Source organism: Gekko japonicus, unplaced genomic scaffold (assembly GCF_001447785.1).
Source record: "Gekko japonicus isolate JY-2015 unplaced genomic scaffold, Gekko_japonicus_V1.1 scaffold2623, whole genome shotgun sequence".
Lineage (NCBI taxonomy): Eukaryota > Metazoa > Chordata > Lepidosauria > Squamata > Gekkonidae > Gekko > Gekko japonicus.
In genome coordinates this window covers 40,205-56,875 of record NW_015162556.1, presented here as the reverse complement: position 1 = coordinate 56,875, position 16,671 = coordinate 40,205, and the positions used below count along the sequence as shown (strand labels likewise).

At 39.9% G+C, this 16,671-nt stretch overlaps 1 protein-coding gene across 1 annotated transcript in view; it reads right to left on the bottom strand.

Moving 5' to 3' along the window:
- Positions 1-16,671, bottom strand: part of RANBP9 (RAN binding protein 9) — a 60,392-nt gene that overhangs the window by 26,486 nt on the left and 17,235 nt on the right. The window contains exon 2 of the mRNA XM_015406361.1: positions 7,039-7,150. Coding sequence (XP_015261847.1) covers positions 7,039-7,150 — 112 coding nt within the window. The remainder of the gene's footprint in view (positions 1-7,038; positions 7,151-16,671) is intronic.

Here is a 16,671-nt window from a genome sequence, read left to right as displayed (position 1 = left end):
ATTAGATGTACCTTCATGAAGCAGATTGTTTTTTAAAAAAACTGTACTAGTTGATAGGTAAACAAATAGATTTGGTTATGATAAGTAGGTTGAACGGCAAGAAATAACAGGACGAAATTTGTAGGGGATGAAGAGCTGAATTCTTCAGGTGTTGAAAAACCCTTTTTCGTTTATTTAACATAGATTTTCCTTATACCCAAACTGAATGGAAATAATTGATTTAGCTGATAAATGCTTGAATGAAATATAATCAAGTGTGCAAGTTAACTGGGAACTATGAGGTTAGACTGAGTAAAAAAATAAAGTAGATTGTTCAAGAAAGATAGGTAAATAAATTGGGCTATGGTATTTAGGTTGGGAAATGGAAAGTAAGACCATGATGAATTTTGTAAATTCTGAAGATGTGAATATTCCAAATGATTATTATTTTTAGTATATATTTTCCTTAAATCCGGACTGAATGGATATAAATGATTTAGGTGATAAGTTACTGGATGAAAGGTAATCAAGATCCTGAGTTAAGTAATGTGTAATGGTTTTTGGTAACGTTGAGGACAGAGAGAGTGTATCTAAACCAAAACAAGTGATCAATGTGTTACGGAAAGAAAACAGAGATAGAAATGGTGGAGGTGGGTGATGGTTGATTGTTTGTATACATCATCATCATCATCATCATCTCCTCCTCCTCCTCCTCCTCTTCTATATAATAAAAAGTAAAAAACATTCCTACAAAAATTAGCCACAGTCATGGTGCATCTCTTCTCTATGTGTACAAAGACCAATTCCCTACTCCTCCTCCTCCTCTTCTATATAATAAAAAGTAAAAAACATTCCTACAAAAATTAGCCACAGTCATGGTGCATCTCTTCTCTATGTGTACAAAGACCAATTCCCTAAATACAAAACAGGAGTGTTAGGTTACAAACTTAAAGTCTCTGTTACCACATGGTCAAAGAGAGCCTCCTTCTTGCCCAAACTGGGCAGGAGACTTTCTTCACCAAGAGGCTGGCTAGTCACAATCAAAAAGGGGGTGTCAGGTTCAGCAGCAAGTAAATCTCCACACGTTTTTCCAAGGAAGCGTTATGCTTTATTAGATTACAAAACTGGTACCATATCCACAGGATTATTGTTAGGAATAACCAAGGGGCGGAAACATCCCTACATATAGCAGGATGAGGCAAATGGCTAAGCAAATGAAATTCGAGCATGTGCGTGGGAATTCTCCCGGCAGGAGGATACATAATAAGCGGGAGAGTCTCAGTGCCTCATGAGAGACGGAAGATTCACACCAGCGGTGGAACGCAAGCCCTCCCCCCCCTTCCCTCTGCACCAATTAGGGTTCAAGCAATATCTTCCAAATAAAAGTAGGCCAATCAGTGAAAGGTTGATTTCATTGGTTTCTGGTCATGTCAGAAGAGGACATGATGTGATCTGCAGTTTCACACCACCACCCCCTTCCCACAGGACTTAATTGCTTTGGAATGTTAATGAGGGAAGTCAAGGCCAGAGAGAGAACTTGTTATCTTGCAGGTGCACGGATGTTCAGTCTCCCCAGCATGTCTGTGTGAAACTTAGGAGACTTAGACAACATTTTTTAAACAAGAGAAGGGCACAGCCAGACTGAAGCAGACTTTTAAAGCAAATTCCAATTTGAGTGAACCACAGTTCTTGACACACATGTGCTCCCTTTCACATGTATTATTAGACACATGTGGACTCTCTAACTTGGGTTCAGGACCCTCACATCACCATCCCCTTCCCTCAGGACTTAACTGCTCTGGAATATTAATGAGGGAAGCCAAGGCCAGAGAGGGAACTTTTATCTTTCAGGTGCAAGGATGTTCGTTCTCCCCAGCATGCCTGTGTGAAACTTAGAGGAGACTTAAAGACAACATTTTTTAAACAAGAGCAGGCCACAGCCAGACTGAACCAGACTTTTAAAGCAAACTCCATTTTGAGTGAACCAAAATATTTGTTATTACTGTTACTTTCGTAAATAAAAATAAAGGGAATGAACTAAAGTACTTGACACACACGTGCTCTCTTTCACTTGTATCTTTAGACACATGTGGAGACTCTATCCTGGGTTCAGGAACCTCATGCAGAACTGCAACCAAACTGGAGAATTAAGCTCAGTGTCTGAGGGAAACCTCTTCCTGCTTTCACAGCCTGGCTAGCTTGGAATCAGGGAGAGCAGAACGTGTGATTTAGGGACCGTTACCTGGATAGTGTGCAAGCAAGCTCCAAGTGCCTCTAATAGGCTACCAGTAACCACGAAACAACCAGATCTTTTCCAAAGCAAGGTTTAAAATTTATTGAGGGGAATACAGGGATACAGAAATTGAAAAGGTACCCAAGCATAACAGTGAACTTCCTATGTTCAGAAGGATGTGCATATGAGGAGTTGTATAAGAGGAGAGAAAGAGAGTGTGAAAGAGAGCCAAACCTCTGACTGAGAATTCTGCACCAAGGAATGGTCATGAGGATGTGGGAGAGAGAAAGGTTTTAAGAGAAAGGAGTGAACAGAGAACAAGTTTACCTATCCTCAATATGCTGAGGTGGGTAGAGTAGATTGTCTGTTTAGATGATCCAGGGATTTAGTGTAGGGGACCTTTAGGCTGAACTTCCAAAAGTCCAAAGGAAATAGTAGGAAGGTTTGCTGGTTCCAAAAGAGGAGAGAGGAGTGGGCAGCCTCTGAGCCAGCAGAGGGGTGACTGAGACTGCACAGTTTTGGCTGGCAGAACACAGAGTCATAGGAAACAGCATAATGGAATATCAAAGACATAATTTTAAAGTCCAGGATTTCAGGTTGAGTCCAGGATGAGAATCTGTGGGCTTCCTGATTTCAGTTAAGTTGGTGGGGGGACCTTCCCAATAAGGTAACAAAAGTTGATTGCATCCAGGCAGAGTGGATAAAAGGGCTGGCAAAAATCAGTTCTTGGAAAAATCAGTTCCAATCTCTCTCTTATAATATAACACCATATTTAAATACCTTGACATGTTTTCTTCACACAGAAGGAGGGAAGTATTACCAAGCAGCTATAAGGACTTTTGGGGGTAAAATTAATCCAATGATATTTTATGGCATCTGAGTGTGGGTAGAAGGTATATTTGAGACTATTGATTCCTTCTTATTAAAATTTCTGAGAAAAACAAACGGGTTACCAAAGTGTGTAGCCAGTATAAGGATTTGCAATTCCTTCATTAGAATCAGTAGCTTGGCTGGACGCATTTAGACTCAGGATTAAGATTCTCTTTAACTGGAGTTGTGGGGGGGGATGTATTTTGTCCCTGAGTGGGAGATCTAAACTCCTTTTTAGACTAGGAGAAGATCCCTTCCAGATCAAATGGAAGAGGATGGCCAATCAGAGACTGGAACAACTAGGCTTTACCCCCAGCTTTAGTATTCTCGATGGGGAAGTGAGAAAATTGCATTCCAAAGGGTCAAAAAGCAGTTATTGTTGCTAGATTTCAGAAGAAAAAATCAGCGAGCAAGAAGGGTATGTTCCCTTGCCTATAATGGACTTCAACTTCCAGCTACCTTATCAGCATATTTAAAGTCCACAACGATTCCCCAATATTAAGGTATTTTTTTGACTGCTAGACTGAATGCCATATTAACCCCAGAAATGAAAGATCACTTTTCGGAAGTTCCCTTTTCAGAATGCTGGTGTTTCTGCAATATGAGGAAGATGGGAACCTTGGCTCATCTAGTTATTCAATGTCCCAAATTCAGTGAAGAGAGACAAAGCTGAATTACCCTGATACTTGAGAAGAATGAGTTCACAAATATTCACCAGAGCCTTTCATTTCTTTTACAAGATAAGGACCCATATATCACCAAGTCACTGGCATCCTACCTTTTAGCAACCCAGCTTAAAATTTAAAAGTTTGTGACTGGAGTGAGCTTCCTCCTTTCTTCTCTATGTGTGATTAGCCTTAAGGCTGTGGCCAAAAGAGCTGTATCATTAAAGGGAAGGAAAAGGGCTGAAAGGGTGCAGACTTCTCCCATGCCTGTGGCACGTTGGCAGGAGACATTCAGACAAGATCAGTAAAAACAATCAAGCCCACCCTAGTAATTAGATTTTATATTCAGGAAGACTTGCATCTGATGAAATTACATTGATAGATCTAGGTGGGTGCCCAGCTTCTCAAGCCCCTGTGGCAGTGAATCAGTCTCCCACCCAAGTTTTGGCCACTCATTAGCATAGCCTGAGGAGAGCCTTGACCTTACCTTCTCCAAAGCATGGCATTGCTAACTGCTAAAATGGCTGCCAAAGTGAACTTAGCCAAGATGGAGTCAGAGCAGAAAATACACATCTAGAAAGATGGACCCCCGTAACAGTCTTCCCAGTTAATTTACAATAATTTTTATTGACATAACTACAAGACATAACTTTATTACTTTTGAAAAAGTTATCAATGTCATCTTCAGTTTGTTTTAATCCATCATATAAAATCAATTATGTCGGACTTTTGAACTGGCTAAATTTTATTGGTAAAAGCTTAGTACCCATGACAAGACATGGTAAAATTTGGGTAGAATCTTCTGAATTCCTAGAAAGCTAAAATGAGATTCCACATGATTTTAAAAGATTTTCTAGAACAACGTTAGAAATCATTCCACAAAATTTAGCAGCTCACAAGAAGTTCAACTAGCCCAAATGCAGCATATTATATATGCATTATACAAACCCACCTGACAGTTTGGTATTTCAAAACTTGTAACATAACATGAATTTTGAAGAGAAAAAACAGCCTGATTAGGAGTACCTATAATTCCCCAATGTCCATTAACATCCTATCCTGTCAGACAAACATATATTTTCCTCAACCTAAAAAGTCTAAAAGTTCAGCAACCAAAAATAAAAGTACATCTATGAAATTCTGCATGAAAGCAGTCTAAGGTAAGCAAGTCATTATCAAACTCTCTCATGCAAAAATACATGGAAGAAGAGATTCTCCCTAAGCAGTACATTTCAACACAAAGGCAAGCCAATCCCTCTTCAAACGCAAATTCCAATGAAAAAGAAAAACTAAGAGCCAAAAGTAAACTACTTTTCTACAGTACCTCACATAATGCTGGAAAGATGTGTGTGCTATATGCTAAAAAAGCAGGGACTCGGGCTAGGGTAGTTCTTACCAGATCCTAATCTACTATCTCTGACCCATGTACTATTATAATGGAAAACTGGCACAAATCCATACAGATCAAGCCCTGACATCCAAGTCTACTGTCAAGGCAAAGACAATGCACACACACAAAAAATCAGAATGGCAATCCACTAATTATTCCCTTTTCCCCAAATATTATTCATTGCCACAATAATTACACAGTTCAAAGTACTTTACACCCTTGCCTTGTTTACCATCCCAATAATATTTTTATATAGGTCAGTTATTTCCAGTGGCACACTAGGGCTGGGAGGTAGCAAATGGTACAAGACTATCCAGTGAATCCCAGGCTATGCAAACATAGCTTCTAAGACTGAACTCTTAACACATTACTGTGTTGTCTTCCAGCTCAATACTTTACTACCTAGACTATACACAAATTTTAACTATTTATTATTCATTTATATGATACTTTGCAATCCTTATTCATCCTCATAACTACTTTTGAGGTAAGTTCACATTTTATAGATAGAAAACTGAAGAGATATGAACTTGATCATAACTGAGCTCTTGCAAATTTAATGTGTGCAGGCTGCACTGCACCATATATTATATCCTCCACTTCACATACTTAGCAGTTGGTAGAAAGCTTTCAGTGTATTAATGTTTTGAATGCAGCAGTGTTGTAGACTGGAATGTGTCAAACTTGAATGATAGCAACTATGATTTGAAAGTTCTGTAATGTGCTGAAATTCTAAGAGACAACTTTTGATTTTACCAGAGTGATATCACAGAGAAAGAAATCTTGGGCACATGGTCCCATTTGCTATGCCTGTTTACAAAGATTTGCACAGAATGCATTGCAATCCCATTGAACATGCACAACCCACAAATGAACAGTTCACAGAATGCAAGATTCCATTCTTCACTTCACAATCATTTTAAAGGATACTGATCAGATTAGCCCTAAGAAGTCAAGTCCTCTATCTGAAAGCGAAGCTACAATATCAGTCTGTAGTTATAAAAGTTTTTAACCCAATAACTTGGGTTAAACTTTTAACCACATAATTGTGTCATTAAATTTCTCCCATTGTTAAAAGTACAATACCCTTAGTCTTTTTAGCTTCCAAGAGAATTCAGGCTTGATATGATAAGTGGGTTCTAGACCAAATCAAACCTGAATTCTCTCTAGAAGCTAAAATGACTAAACTGAGGTTATGGTACTTTGGTCGTATCAAGAGAATACAAGACTCACTAAAAAGACAATGGTAGGAAATTAAAGGCAGTAATAAAAGAAGAAGACCCAGTATGAGATGGATTGACTCAACAAAGGAAGCTACAGCCTCCAGTTCACATGACCTGAACAGAATTGTTAAGGAGAGGACATTTTGGAGGTCATTAATTCATAGAGTTGCCATAAGTCAGAAACAACTTGACAGCACATAACATACACACATTGTTATAAGTAGAACATTAAGCATAGATATGTGGCATTCTAGATCAAAGGAAGGCAACTTCTTTGGCCTGAGAAAACACATCTACCTATGAGATGATGTGCTGGAAAACCAAATGGGAAGAGTTATGAGGATTGTACTTAGCAAGTGACACAGGAAGCAAGCCAAGCCCCAGAGGTTTGCCTCAGAGCCAGCTGATGAATACGCAGTTCTGGAAAGCAATAATGGGCATAAGCCATACCTATCATTTTCTCCCATGATTCCAGTAGCTCAGGGGCTTGTCTTAACTGCTTGGGTAGAGAACAAGCCTTGCATGCCAAACAAGACCGTTTGACATACTGCTGCCTTAGATTCTAAATTTCTTTTAGAACATGAAATAAGTACTTAATAATGAAGCCATTATTTCAGCAGAAATCACCAGATGGTACAAATTAGCAGCATTTGAAAAACTGAAGCACTAAAATCTTACCCATCTCTTCCTTTGCTGACAATTTTAACTTCAAAGTAGTATATTCCACAAGCAGCAGGTATGGGATGGGTGGCTCGAACAGAAGCAGCATCTTTTGGAGTTTTACCATGGCCTGCAAAGTACATTGAAATGAAGTTCGGCATTTATTGCATAGTAAAATGAACAAGACAGTGCAATTTTATGTGAAACAGCTAGCAAACATGAAGCTCATAAGACTCTGTCACCTAACACACCAGCTGATTAGAAACCAAAATTTAATTTATTGCTAACACATTCCCAGTGACAAAAATTCACTTCACATGTAATACAGTTTCAGAGTTATTTGGCTACTCAAGTGAGGCATTTAATAACCAAGTTTAACTTATCATTACATACGCTTAAATTATCTGTTTAAAGAACTCTAAGTACTTAGTTACTGCCAGCTAACCCACATACCAGTATTTATTTATTTATTCACATTTATATTCCGCCCTCCCCGTGAACGGGCTCAGGGCAGTTCATGTTAAGGCCTTGCGGCATTAACAACAAAATAGTAATACTAATATTTGATTAAAACAACATTTAAAACAATTTACATAAGTTTTGTATGATCCCAAATACTGGCATTGCTGAAATCCAAGGCTGTATAGTCTGGGCTGTATAGTATGGTATCTTCACTGTGGGGGGGGGCGAGCTTTTTCCTGGCTAGCCGCCACCTCACCCAAAGGCCTGAAAGAACAGCTCCATTTTGCAGGCCCTGTGGAATGGTAGTAGATCCCGCAGGGCCCTGATCTTTAACTGTCTACATTTTGCATCAACAATGCATTATCCTCTGTCAGGTATCACATCAATGAGGTTACTTATCAGGTATCCCGGCAAATCTCTTCATATTCTAGTTGAACATGTTTTGCTTAAAGCAGCAATGCTCCACAGAATCAGGAAGCTAAAACCTCACAGAATTGCTACAATTACAGAATAAAAACATCTAAACCATTAACAAAAGAAAAAAAGTGCTGTTACTATACATTAAGGTGAATAATTATGTTTCCCAAACTAGTAAATTATCTAGATTATTCCCAAGGTACTTGCAGACATAGGACTTGTTTTGGCAGGTGGATACCCACATAAAGCAAACTGCGTGAAGCAGTTTCAGCAGGTAGCCGTGTTGGTCTGCAAGATTTCGGGGGTCTGAGCTTTCGAGAGTCAGTGTGGTGTAGTGGGGTTAAGAGCAGTGGACTCAAATCTAGATAACAGGGCTTGATTCCCTGTTCCTCCACATGAAGCCTGCTCGGTGACCTTCGGCAAGTCACAATTCTCTTAAAACTCTCTCAGCCCCACCAGCCTCACAAGGTATAGATTAGCCACATATAGATAGGGACTCTGGGGCAAGTGATGCTCTGTCATCTTGGTGCTTGAGGGGGTCAACAGTGGGAGGGCTTCTAATGTCCTGGCTCCACTGGTGGATCTCCTGATGGCACTGGTATTTCTGGCCACTGTGTGATACAGAGTGTTGGACTGGATGGGCCTTTGGCCTGATCCAACATTGGCATCTCTTATGTTCTTATGTTCTTAAGGTGTATGCTGTGGGGAGAGGAAGAGAAAGATCATTGTAAGCTGCTTTGAAATTCCTTAGAGTAAAGAAAAGCAGGGTATAAAAACCTACCCTCCTTCTTGTTCAAAGCTTCCTTCATCAGCCATCTGACAAAGGAAACTGACTCACAAAAGCTCATACCCCAAAAAATCTTGTTGGTCTCCAGGGTGTATTGCACTGGAATCTAGCTGCATAAAGCAGCAGCATTTTACTCAGATTTTGAACATTTGAGTTGATTCCTACATTTGCACATAGTTCCAAAATTGGACCGGTGCACCAGCTTAGGTAATTTCAGAACACAGTATGGGTAACCAGTTTATTCTAATTAAGGCTGCTAAATAACCAAGCCAGTGTGTGAGCAACAAAGAACACATCTGTAATCAAAATCTATTATAAATTTGAGGCCTCACTATCCCTTCATACAAAGTGTTTTCAGACATAAGGAACCATTGTGGTTGTTCTCCTGAGACACTGAATCCAAACTACAATGTAACATCTGACTAAAGTTGTAAAGTTTCCAGGAAATCTGAAAACTCTTTAGGGGAAACAATGTTTTGATTCAGTTAATTACTCTCAGCATTCCACAATTAAGGATATATCTGCCCATCAATCTGCAATTTTAATATATTTTCTTCACTATGCTTTCCCCTGGAATTAAACCCAAACAAATGGGAACCATATAAACTAAGCTTGTTGTTCCTGTTTGGTCCTTGAATCTGTTAAGCATCTTAATTATGCTGTATGCTAATTTACTGCTCACCCTCTACCTATATGTAAAAGTAAATTATATGTATGGACTGGTAATTTCCATTTCATTGTATCTAAAGAAGTGTGCATGCACACAAAAGCTTATATCTTGAATAAAACTCTGTTGGTCTTAAAGGTGCCACTGGAACGTCATTGATCCTTCTTTGTCACGCTTTTCTCCCCACCTTCGATGTCATCCTCCCCTCCCAAACTGTGTGGCTCTCATGGCTCAGGCTGCTCCTTCTCCACCTGCCAACCCCAGCATTGTGACCTCAGCACCAGGGGAATGACAACTCCTGCGCCCCCTCCCCTGCTCAACCCCTGAGTTGTCACAGGGGAGGGGGAACAACTTCAAAAGAATTTCAAGGTTTCAGGGGAGGGAGGGTGTGACACAGACTTCCCTTCCTCCCTGACAGGCTGGCTGCCTCAGCAGCCCCTTCACCCATCCACCCACATCCAGTGCCATTCCCCTGAGCCACCCTCCACAAACTTTTCCCTCAGCTGCCGACAGTGAGGAGATGGTAGGGGAGGTAGGCAAATGTGTGAGATCTGATCTCACCAGCATCTAGCACTATCAGGAATCAAATCCCATTTACGGGGAGGGCGGTATATAAATCAAATAAATAAATAAATAATAAAATAAATCCAACATAAAAGAGCTGGCACAAGATTTCACGGAATATTTAGCTCTAGATTTGTGTACCGTATGCATATGTCACAAATAACTATACCTACACGAGTAACATTGCCCTACGTGGAGTGCACTTTTTATGTCTTTTTTAAAAAACATGTTGCTTGAGGGGTATATGATGATAATTTTGCATAAATGGACAGTAGTAGTGGATTAACATCTACAGTAAAACCTAGTCTAAAACAAGAAGTTTAAAAGCCAACCAATCAATGTAGCAACTCTTGTTTCATAACAAAGCTTAAATTTAGCTTTGTTTTTAAAAGTGCAAGTATACAATAACTGAAGTAAGTGGACCACCATTTTGGTTTATTATTATGAACTGAAGCTTTTACTCTGCAATCATTAACTGAATATTTTGGTTTGATTTAGTGGAAAACCTTGTGGAAGTATAATGGCAGATATAAGATTTCCAGAAATGTTGATGTCACAGTGGGGAAACATAAAGCAGGGGAAATATACGCAATACTTACAATGCCATCTTAAGCAGTTACATCTTCTAAGACACCTACTGACTTCATGGCCTTAGAAGGGTGTAACTCTGCTTATGAACTCTGCTTATGAACTCTGCTTACAATGGCATCTATTGCATTATCAAATCTAAACTTATTTTACTATTTCAACGTTAACCTAACCAATTACATTTTAGCACACAAAATTTCAGTGTTATGGCATATTTATGTAATTTAAAAGTATAAACAGCTTTGTTTTCTATAAGAAAAACTACAACTATGACCAATATTGAGGAGAGAGCTGCATGTATATATTTCAACATGCTAACTGTGGACAACATATTCTCAAAAATCTGCTGTATGTTATGTATTTCTACAATATACACAAGAATTAATCTCTAATGCTGCAGATCATCTTACATAAAAATATTTAATAAAACCTTGTCTTTAAAAGTATTTCGCTTATTCCAGGGGGGGGGGAGATTCGTTTCATTTTTTCAACAGTGCTCCCCAAAATTTAAGTGTTTTGTGCTGAAAAAAATATTCTTTAAAAACATATAAGGGAGGGGGCTTTGTTTAGAAATATGGTTCCCTCAGACCTCCATATACCTAGGCTACAATTTAAGATCAAGGTATTAAAGCTGTATGTCTATACAACCCAGTCTAAAGGTAAAAATAGTATCTGAAATGTTTCTTTACTTCCAAAACTGATTGCATCTGATGATTTGTAACAGTCTAAGACTCTGATGAACTTTATAAATATAATGCTTCTTTTATTTTTTTAAAAATTTTTATTGAAAAGTTTTCTTTTTAAACAGATCAAACAGCAAATATAATAGTAAAGTTGTCAACTGTAAACAAAGCGAGAGCCATATAATCAGAAGTGCAGCAAACTAACGCAGTATACTCGGTACATCATTTCATTTCAGAGTTCAAAAATTAATTCATAGAAGCATGTGTCATTTCAGACCAATAACAAAAGGGGTTTAGAAGCGCAGCCATTCTATGTATTGGGGATTGTAAGGGATTATGTCATGTTCTACCATGTATTGAATGAATGAAAACCATGTTTTGACAAAGGTAGTGTGTATGGTTGTGGATTTGCGTGACCTATCCGTGTACGTTTCTGCGATCCTATCCATCACAAAATGGTCCCAACACTTCTGTCTCCATGTTTTGATGTCTAGTGGGTCTGGGGCTTTCCAAACAGCCGCCACGGTTAATCTTGCGGTGGCCAATAGAATTGAAGTAAGAGTTGACATGTTTATGTTCTGGGTTTCTCCGTCTTCTAGTTGTAATAAGATTACTGTTGGGTCTAGAGGGAGTTTTTGAGAAGTGATTGCGGTGATTTCCTCTATCACTTGCTTCCAAAAAGACTGTATTTTCGGACATTCCCACCAGCAGTGGAAGAAATCACTGACCGCCCTGCATCCTTTCCAGCAGAGATGATTGTTGGTGGGTTGCATATGTTGTAATCTCTTCGGGGAGAAGTACCGTCTCATTTGGAGTTTAAAAAATTGTAGCCTCATAGAGAATATTCTTGATTTGCCAGCTTGTGAGTTCCATATCTTTGTCCATTGTTGGGTAGATATTTCCCTTTGAAGGTCCTTGTTCCAGGCGGTCCTGTTAGACATAGATTTGTCATATTCCTTTTCCAGCAACTATTTGTATATAAGTGATAAAACACCTTTCGTTTTGTCAGGTGTTTTTTCTAGGATATGTTTGAATATTGTTTTAGGCCTGGAAAATGATCCTTGCTCCTTTGCCCAGTCAATGAGACTCTTGAGTTGATATAGTTTTAGCCAGGAGATTTTCAATTGGAATAGTTTTTCAAAATAAGATTTTGGGTGGAGGTGTCCTTTCGGGGCGATATCTTGTAGTCTGCGGAGTCCAGCATTCGTCCATGGTTCAAACGCGGCTGGTTCGTGCCCTGGAGTGAACCAAGGTTGGTTGGTGAAAGTAGACAGGGGAGATATCTTCGGTGCCAATATGTCAATCAATCACGTTTATTACAGTCATAGACCAGTATAGTAGAAGACAAGTAAGTACAGTTAAGAGAGCAGTAAAATTATAAAATATAATGGCATCTAAAATTATAAATAAGGATCTAAATCTTTAAAATACAGAAATAATAAAGTCAAAATTATGATCAAAAGTTAGGTTTAGGCGTATCTGAACTTTATCTCTTAGTTTGGTATGCCAACCAACCAAATTTGGCAACCATCCTAGTCAGCTTTTGATTATCTCCTGCCAGCATAATTGACAAAAGTATCCTTCTATGTTCCTGTGCATATCCCAGATCCTTAACATGGCATTTAAGAAAGCGTTATCAGCTATGGTCTTAGGCCGATTTGCTTTAGGCATCCATATCGTATCTGAAAGTGAGAAAGGACGTACATAGGCTTGCTCACTGTGGCACCAACTTGTAGCTTGATCATTCTGAAGCATTTTTATTATGTTTGTCAGCATTGTCGCGTGTTGGTATCTGCGAAGTGAGGGAATTCCCAGGCCTCTCAGGGAGCTTGGTCTGGTGAGATGTCTGTGGTCTACTCTTGATTTTGTTGAGTTCCACAAGAAATTTGCCAGTGTACATTGCCATTTGATAAATTCCTTATCTCCGATATGTATAGGGATTGTCCTAAAAAGAAACAGAAAGCAGGGAAAAATAAAACTTTGTATCAGTTGCAGCCTGTCTGATAAGGAGAGCCGATTTTCATTCCAGTCCCGTATTTTTTCTTCGATACCCTTGTGCGTCCTATGGAAATTATATTCCATAATTCTGTATATATTTATTGGTATGTAAATGCCAAGGTGTCTCCACTCTGAGGTTATCCATTTGTAAGTAAATCTTTCTTACAAGGCTAATCTGGTCTTCTTTGGGATCATTATTGGGTATATTTCAGATTTGTTTGTGTTTAGCCTTAATCCCGAGACCTTTCCAAACCTGGAGATGATATCCGCGATGGCTGGCAAGGATGATGATAGATCAGAGACGTACAAAGCCATGTCATCGGCATACATCATCATCTTATGTTCCTTTCCATCTATTGTAACTCCTTTGAAGGTCTTGTTGCTACGGAGGTCATCTGCCAGGGGCTCTATGGTGAGCGCAAATATGAGTGGCGAGAGTGGGCAGCCTTGCCTTGTTCCTCTTGTGGGCGAGAAGAAAGCCGAATTTACATTATTGACCCTCACCCTAGATCGAGGGTTTTTATAAATCACTCTTAATGCCGTTAAGAAGTTTGCACCGAACCCCATGCGCTGTAACAGTATTAGTAGGTATGAGATTTCGATGGAATCGAAGGCCTTCTCAAAATCTAAGGCCAGGATCAGGGATTCTTCCTTGGAGCACCTGCCTTTTAAGATCACATTCAGGGACCCTCGTATATTTTCTGTGATCTGTCTGTTTGGGATAAATCCCGTCTGGTCGGTGTTGATTATATCAGGAGCCACATTTTTAAGACGGTTTGCCAGTATTGTTGAAAAAAGCTTGAAATCGTTGTTTATCAGTGCAATGGGGCGATAGGACGCTGGATCTGATGGGTCTTTGTTCTTCTTGGGAATGACTGTGATTGAGGATTCTGACCAGGATGGTGGTAGGATTCCATCTTTCAGGGCCGAGTTGAATAGTGCTAATAAAGGGTCTGTCAAAGGGGTCAAACAAGGCTGCCTACTTGCTCCCTCCCTGTTCAACTTGTGCCCTTAGGGTGGAATTCGCCCAGCCATCAATTGAGGAAAGAGCATGGCAGCTGGCATTCACACTGTTTACCAACAAAGAAAGTAGAGGGGTTCCCACTAGTGGACCAGGCTTCGCGCACCTGATTCAGAGGGACACTCACAGAAGTGACAGAACTAAGTTAATTCGATCCAAATTAGAATCTCTGAACATTGGTAGTGCCCCCCCACAGCAAAACGAGGCCCTTAAGCTCATAAAAACTAAATTAAGGGAAGTGGACCTCAGCAGTACATTGTGTAGAGCCCGGCGTACATGCTCGGGTCTAGCCCTTGGCGTTCCACCGCCGTCGGTGATTCCTACTTATTGCTACACTCTCAAAAGTTCAGCACTTCGCAGAGCCTTTACGCTGGCTAGACTGAATACGTTTCCGTCGAATGTAGTCTTGGGCCGCTTTTAGGGCATCCCGTTCTCTGAACGGCTGTGCGACTGTAGCCTAGGTAAGGTGGAGACAATGGATCACATAGTGCTAGCTTGCCCCAACTGGAAGATGGAGAGGCAGAAGTATATTATACCTATCTTGATAAAAGAAAATCTCTCCTCCCTTCCCTGGTCAATTTCTGTTCTTTTATCTGACAGAGCTGATTCAGTCACCAAAGCAGTGGCCATGTTTTTGGCCCTGGTAGCAAAAAAAAAAAAGGAACAAGGTGGGGAAAGTTCAAACTGTTCTGATTTGATGTAGCGGGTACCAGTTGGAAGAATTATCTCATGTGGTTTGACGATTTTAGCCAGTGTAACACACTCATATTGAGATAACGTACCCTATTGTCCATGTATGAGCTTTTTAAATAGTGTTGATGTTTTACTTGTTGTTTTTATTGCATAAATGTGTGTACATGTGCTTAAGACTAGTGTGTACGTGTGCTTAAGACTACTGGTCATGCAAGCCTATATATATATATATATACGTTTTGTATAGTTTAGCCCGGAGGCCATCAATACCCGGAGCTTTATTGGATTTTGTTTGTTTGATCGTATCTATCACTTCCTTTCGCGTTATAGGGAAATCTAGTGCCAATGTTTGGGCTGCAGATAATGATTTTGGAGGAGCTAGTGGGTCTAGATAGGCGTTGATTGAGCTTATAGTCAGATCCAATGACTTATAAAGATGATCATACAATTTTGCAAAAACGTCTGCTATTTTCCTCGATGTAGTATAATTTTCTCCCTGTGGAGATTTAATAGAGCCAATGACCGCTTTTTTTTTATCTTTCACCCTCCACGCCAGAAGTTTCACATTTTTTGACGATTTATGCCAGAATTTTTGTTTAAGGATCAACAGGTTCCTCTTGACTGAATTAATTTCCAGAGAATCAATAATTTTCCGTTCCGCTTGTAGTTTGAGATATGTTGAGTTTTGTCCTGTTCTTTTATGTTCCTGCTCCAATTTGGTAATTCTATCCTCTCAGGACTGCCTTCAGCGCATCCCACTGTATTGCTGGATTTGTTTCAGTATCTTTGGGTATTTCCAAATAGTTTAAGATTTCTTTGTTCAGTTTTTCTGTAACTGACGTTCTTGATAGGATGGATGCATCCATGGACAACTGTCTGTCCGTTTTCTCTTCCATCAGGTTTTGGAGATGGCAGTCCAACCACGCATGGTCAGACAAATGACGCGGACCGATGCTTGCGGAGTGCAGAGAAGACTTACGTGACGAAGATATCAGTATATAGTCAATCCGAGTAAACACCTTGTACCTGGCAGAAAAGTAAGAAATATCTCGTTCTTGAGGGTGCTTTGCTCTCCAGGTGTCCGTAAGTTGAAAGGAGTCTAGGAGCTTTGCGAGTTTGGTCAGAGAATGTTGTTGATGTTGTTTCCTAGGTGTAGTGTATGGCCTATCTTTCTCTGAGTCAGCTATGTAATTGAAGTCTCCCCCTATTATCAAACGACCTTCCTTAAAGTTTTGAAGTTTAGAGAGAGTGGTGTTAAGGAAGGTTATCTGGTCGTCATTAGGGGCATAAATGGAGGCAAAAGACCAGGGTTTACCTTCTATGGAGCCTTTTAGAAAAATATATCTGCCCATGGGGTCGGCCATTTTTTCTTTAAGAACAAAATTTACTCTCTTGGCAAAAATTATGGCCATCCCTCGTGACTTTGAGGACCCCGCTGCCATATATTGTTGTGGGAACAAGTTAGATTTCAGTATTGGATGAGTTGTGGAGCGGAGGTGCGTTTCTTGAAGAAGCAGGATTGCCGGGGAGATGTGTTTTATGCAGGCCTTTTTTTGTAGAAAAATCCCAGCAGGAACTCATTAACATAATAGGCCACTAGCAGGAACTTCTTTGCATGTTAGGCCACACACCCCTAATGTAGCCAATTCTAATGTGTTTCTGCTGTTGGGTGTGGCCTATTATGCTAATGAGTTCCTGCTGGGTGTGGCCAACTCAGGAGCCAGCCGGAACTCCGTTCCTATGCGTTCCTGCCCAAAAATAGCCCTGGTTT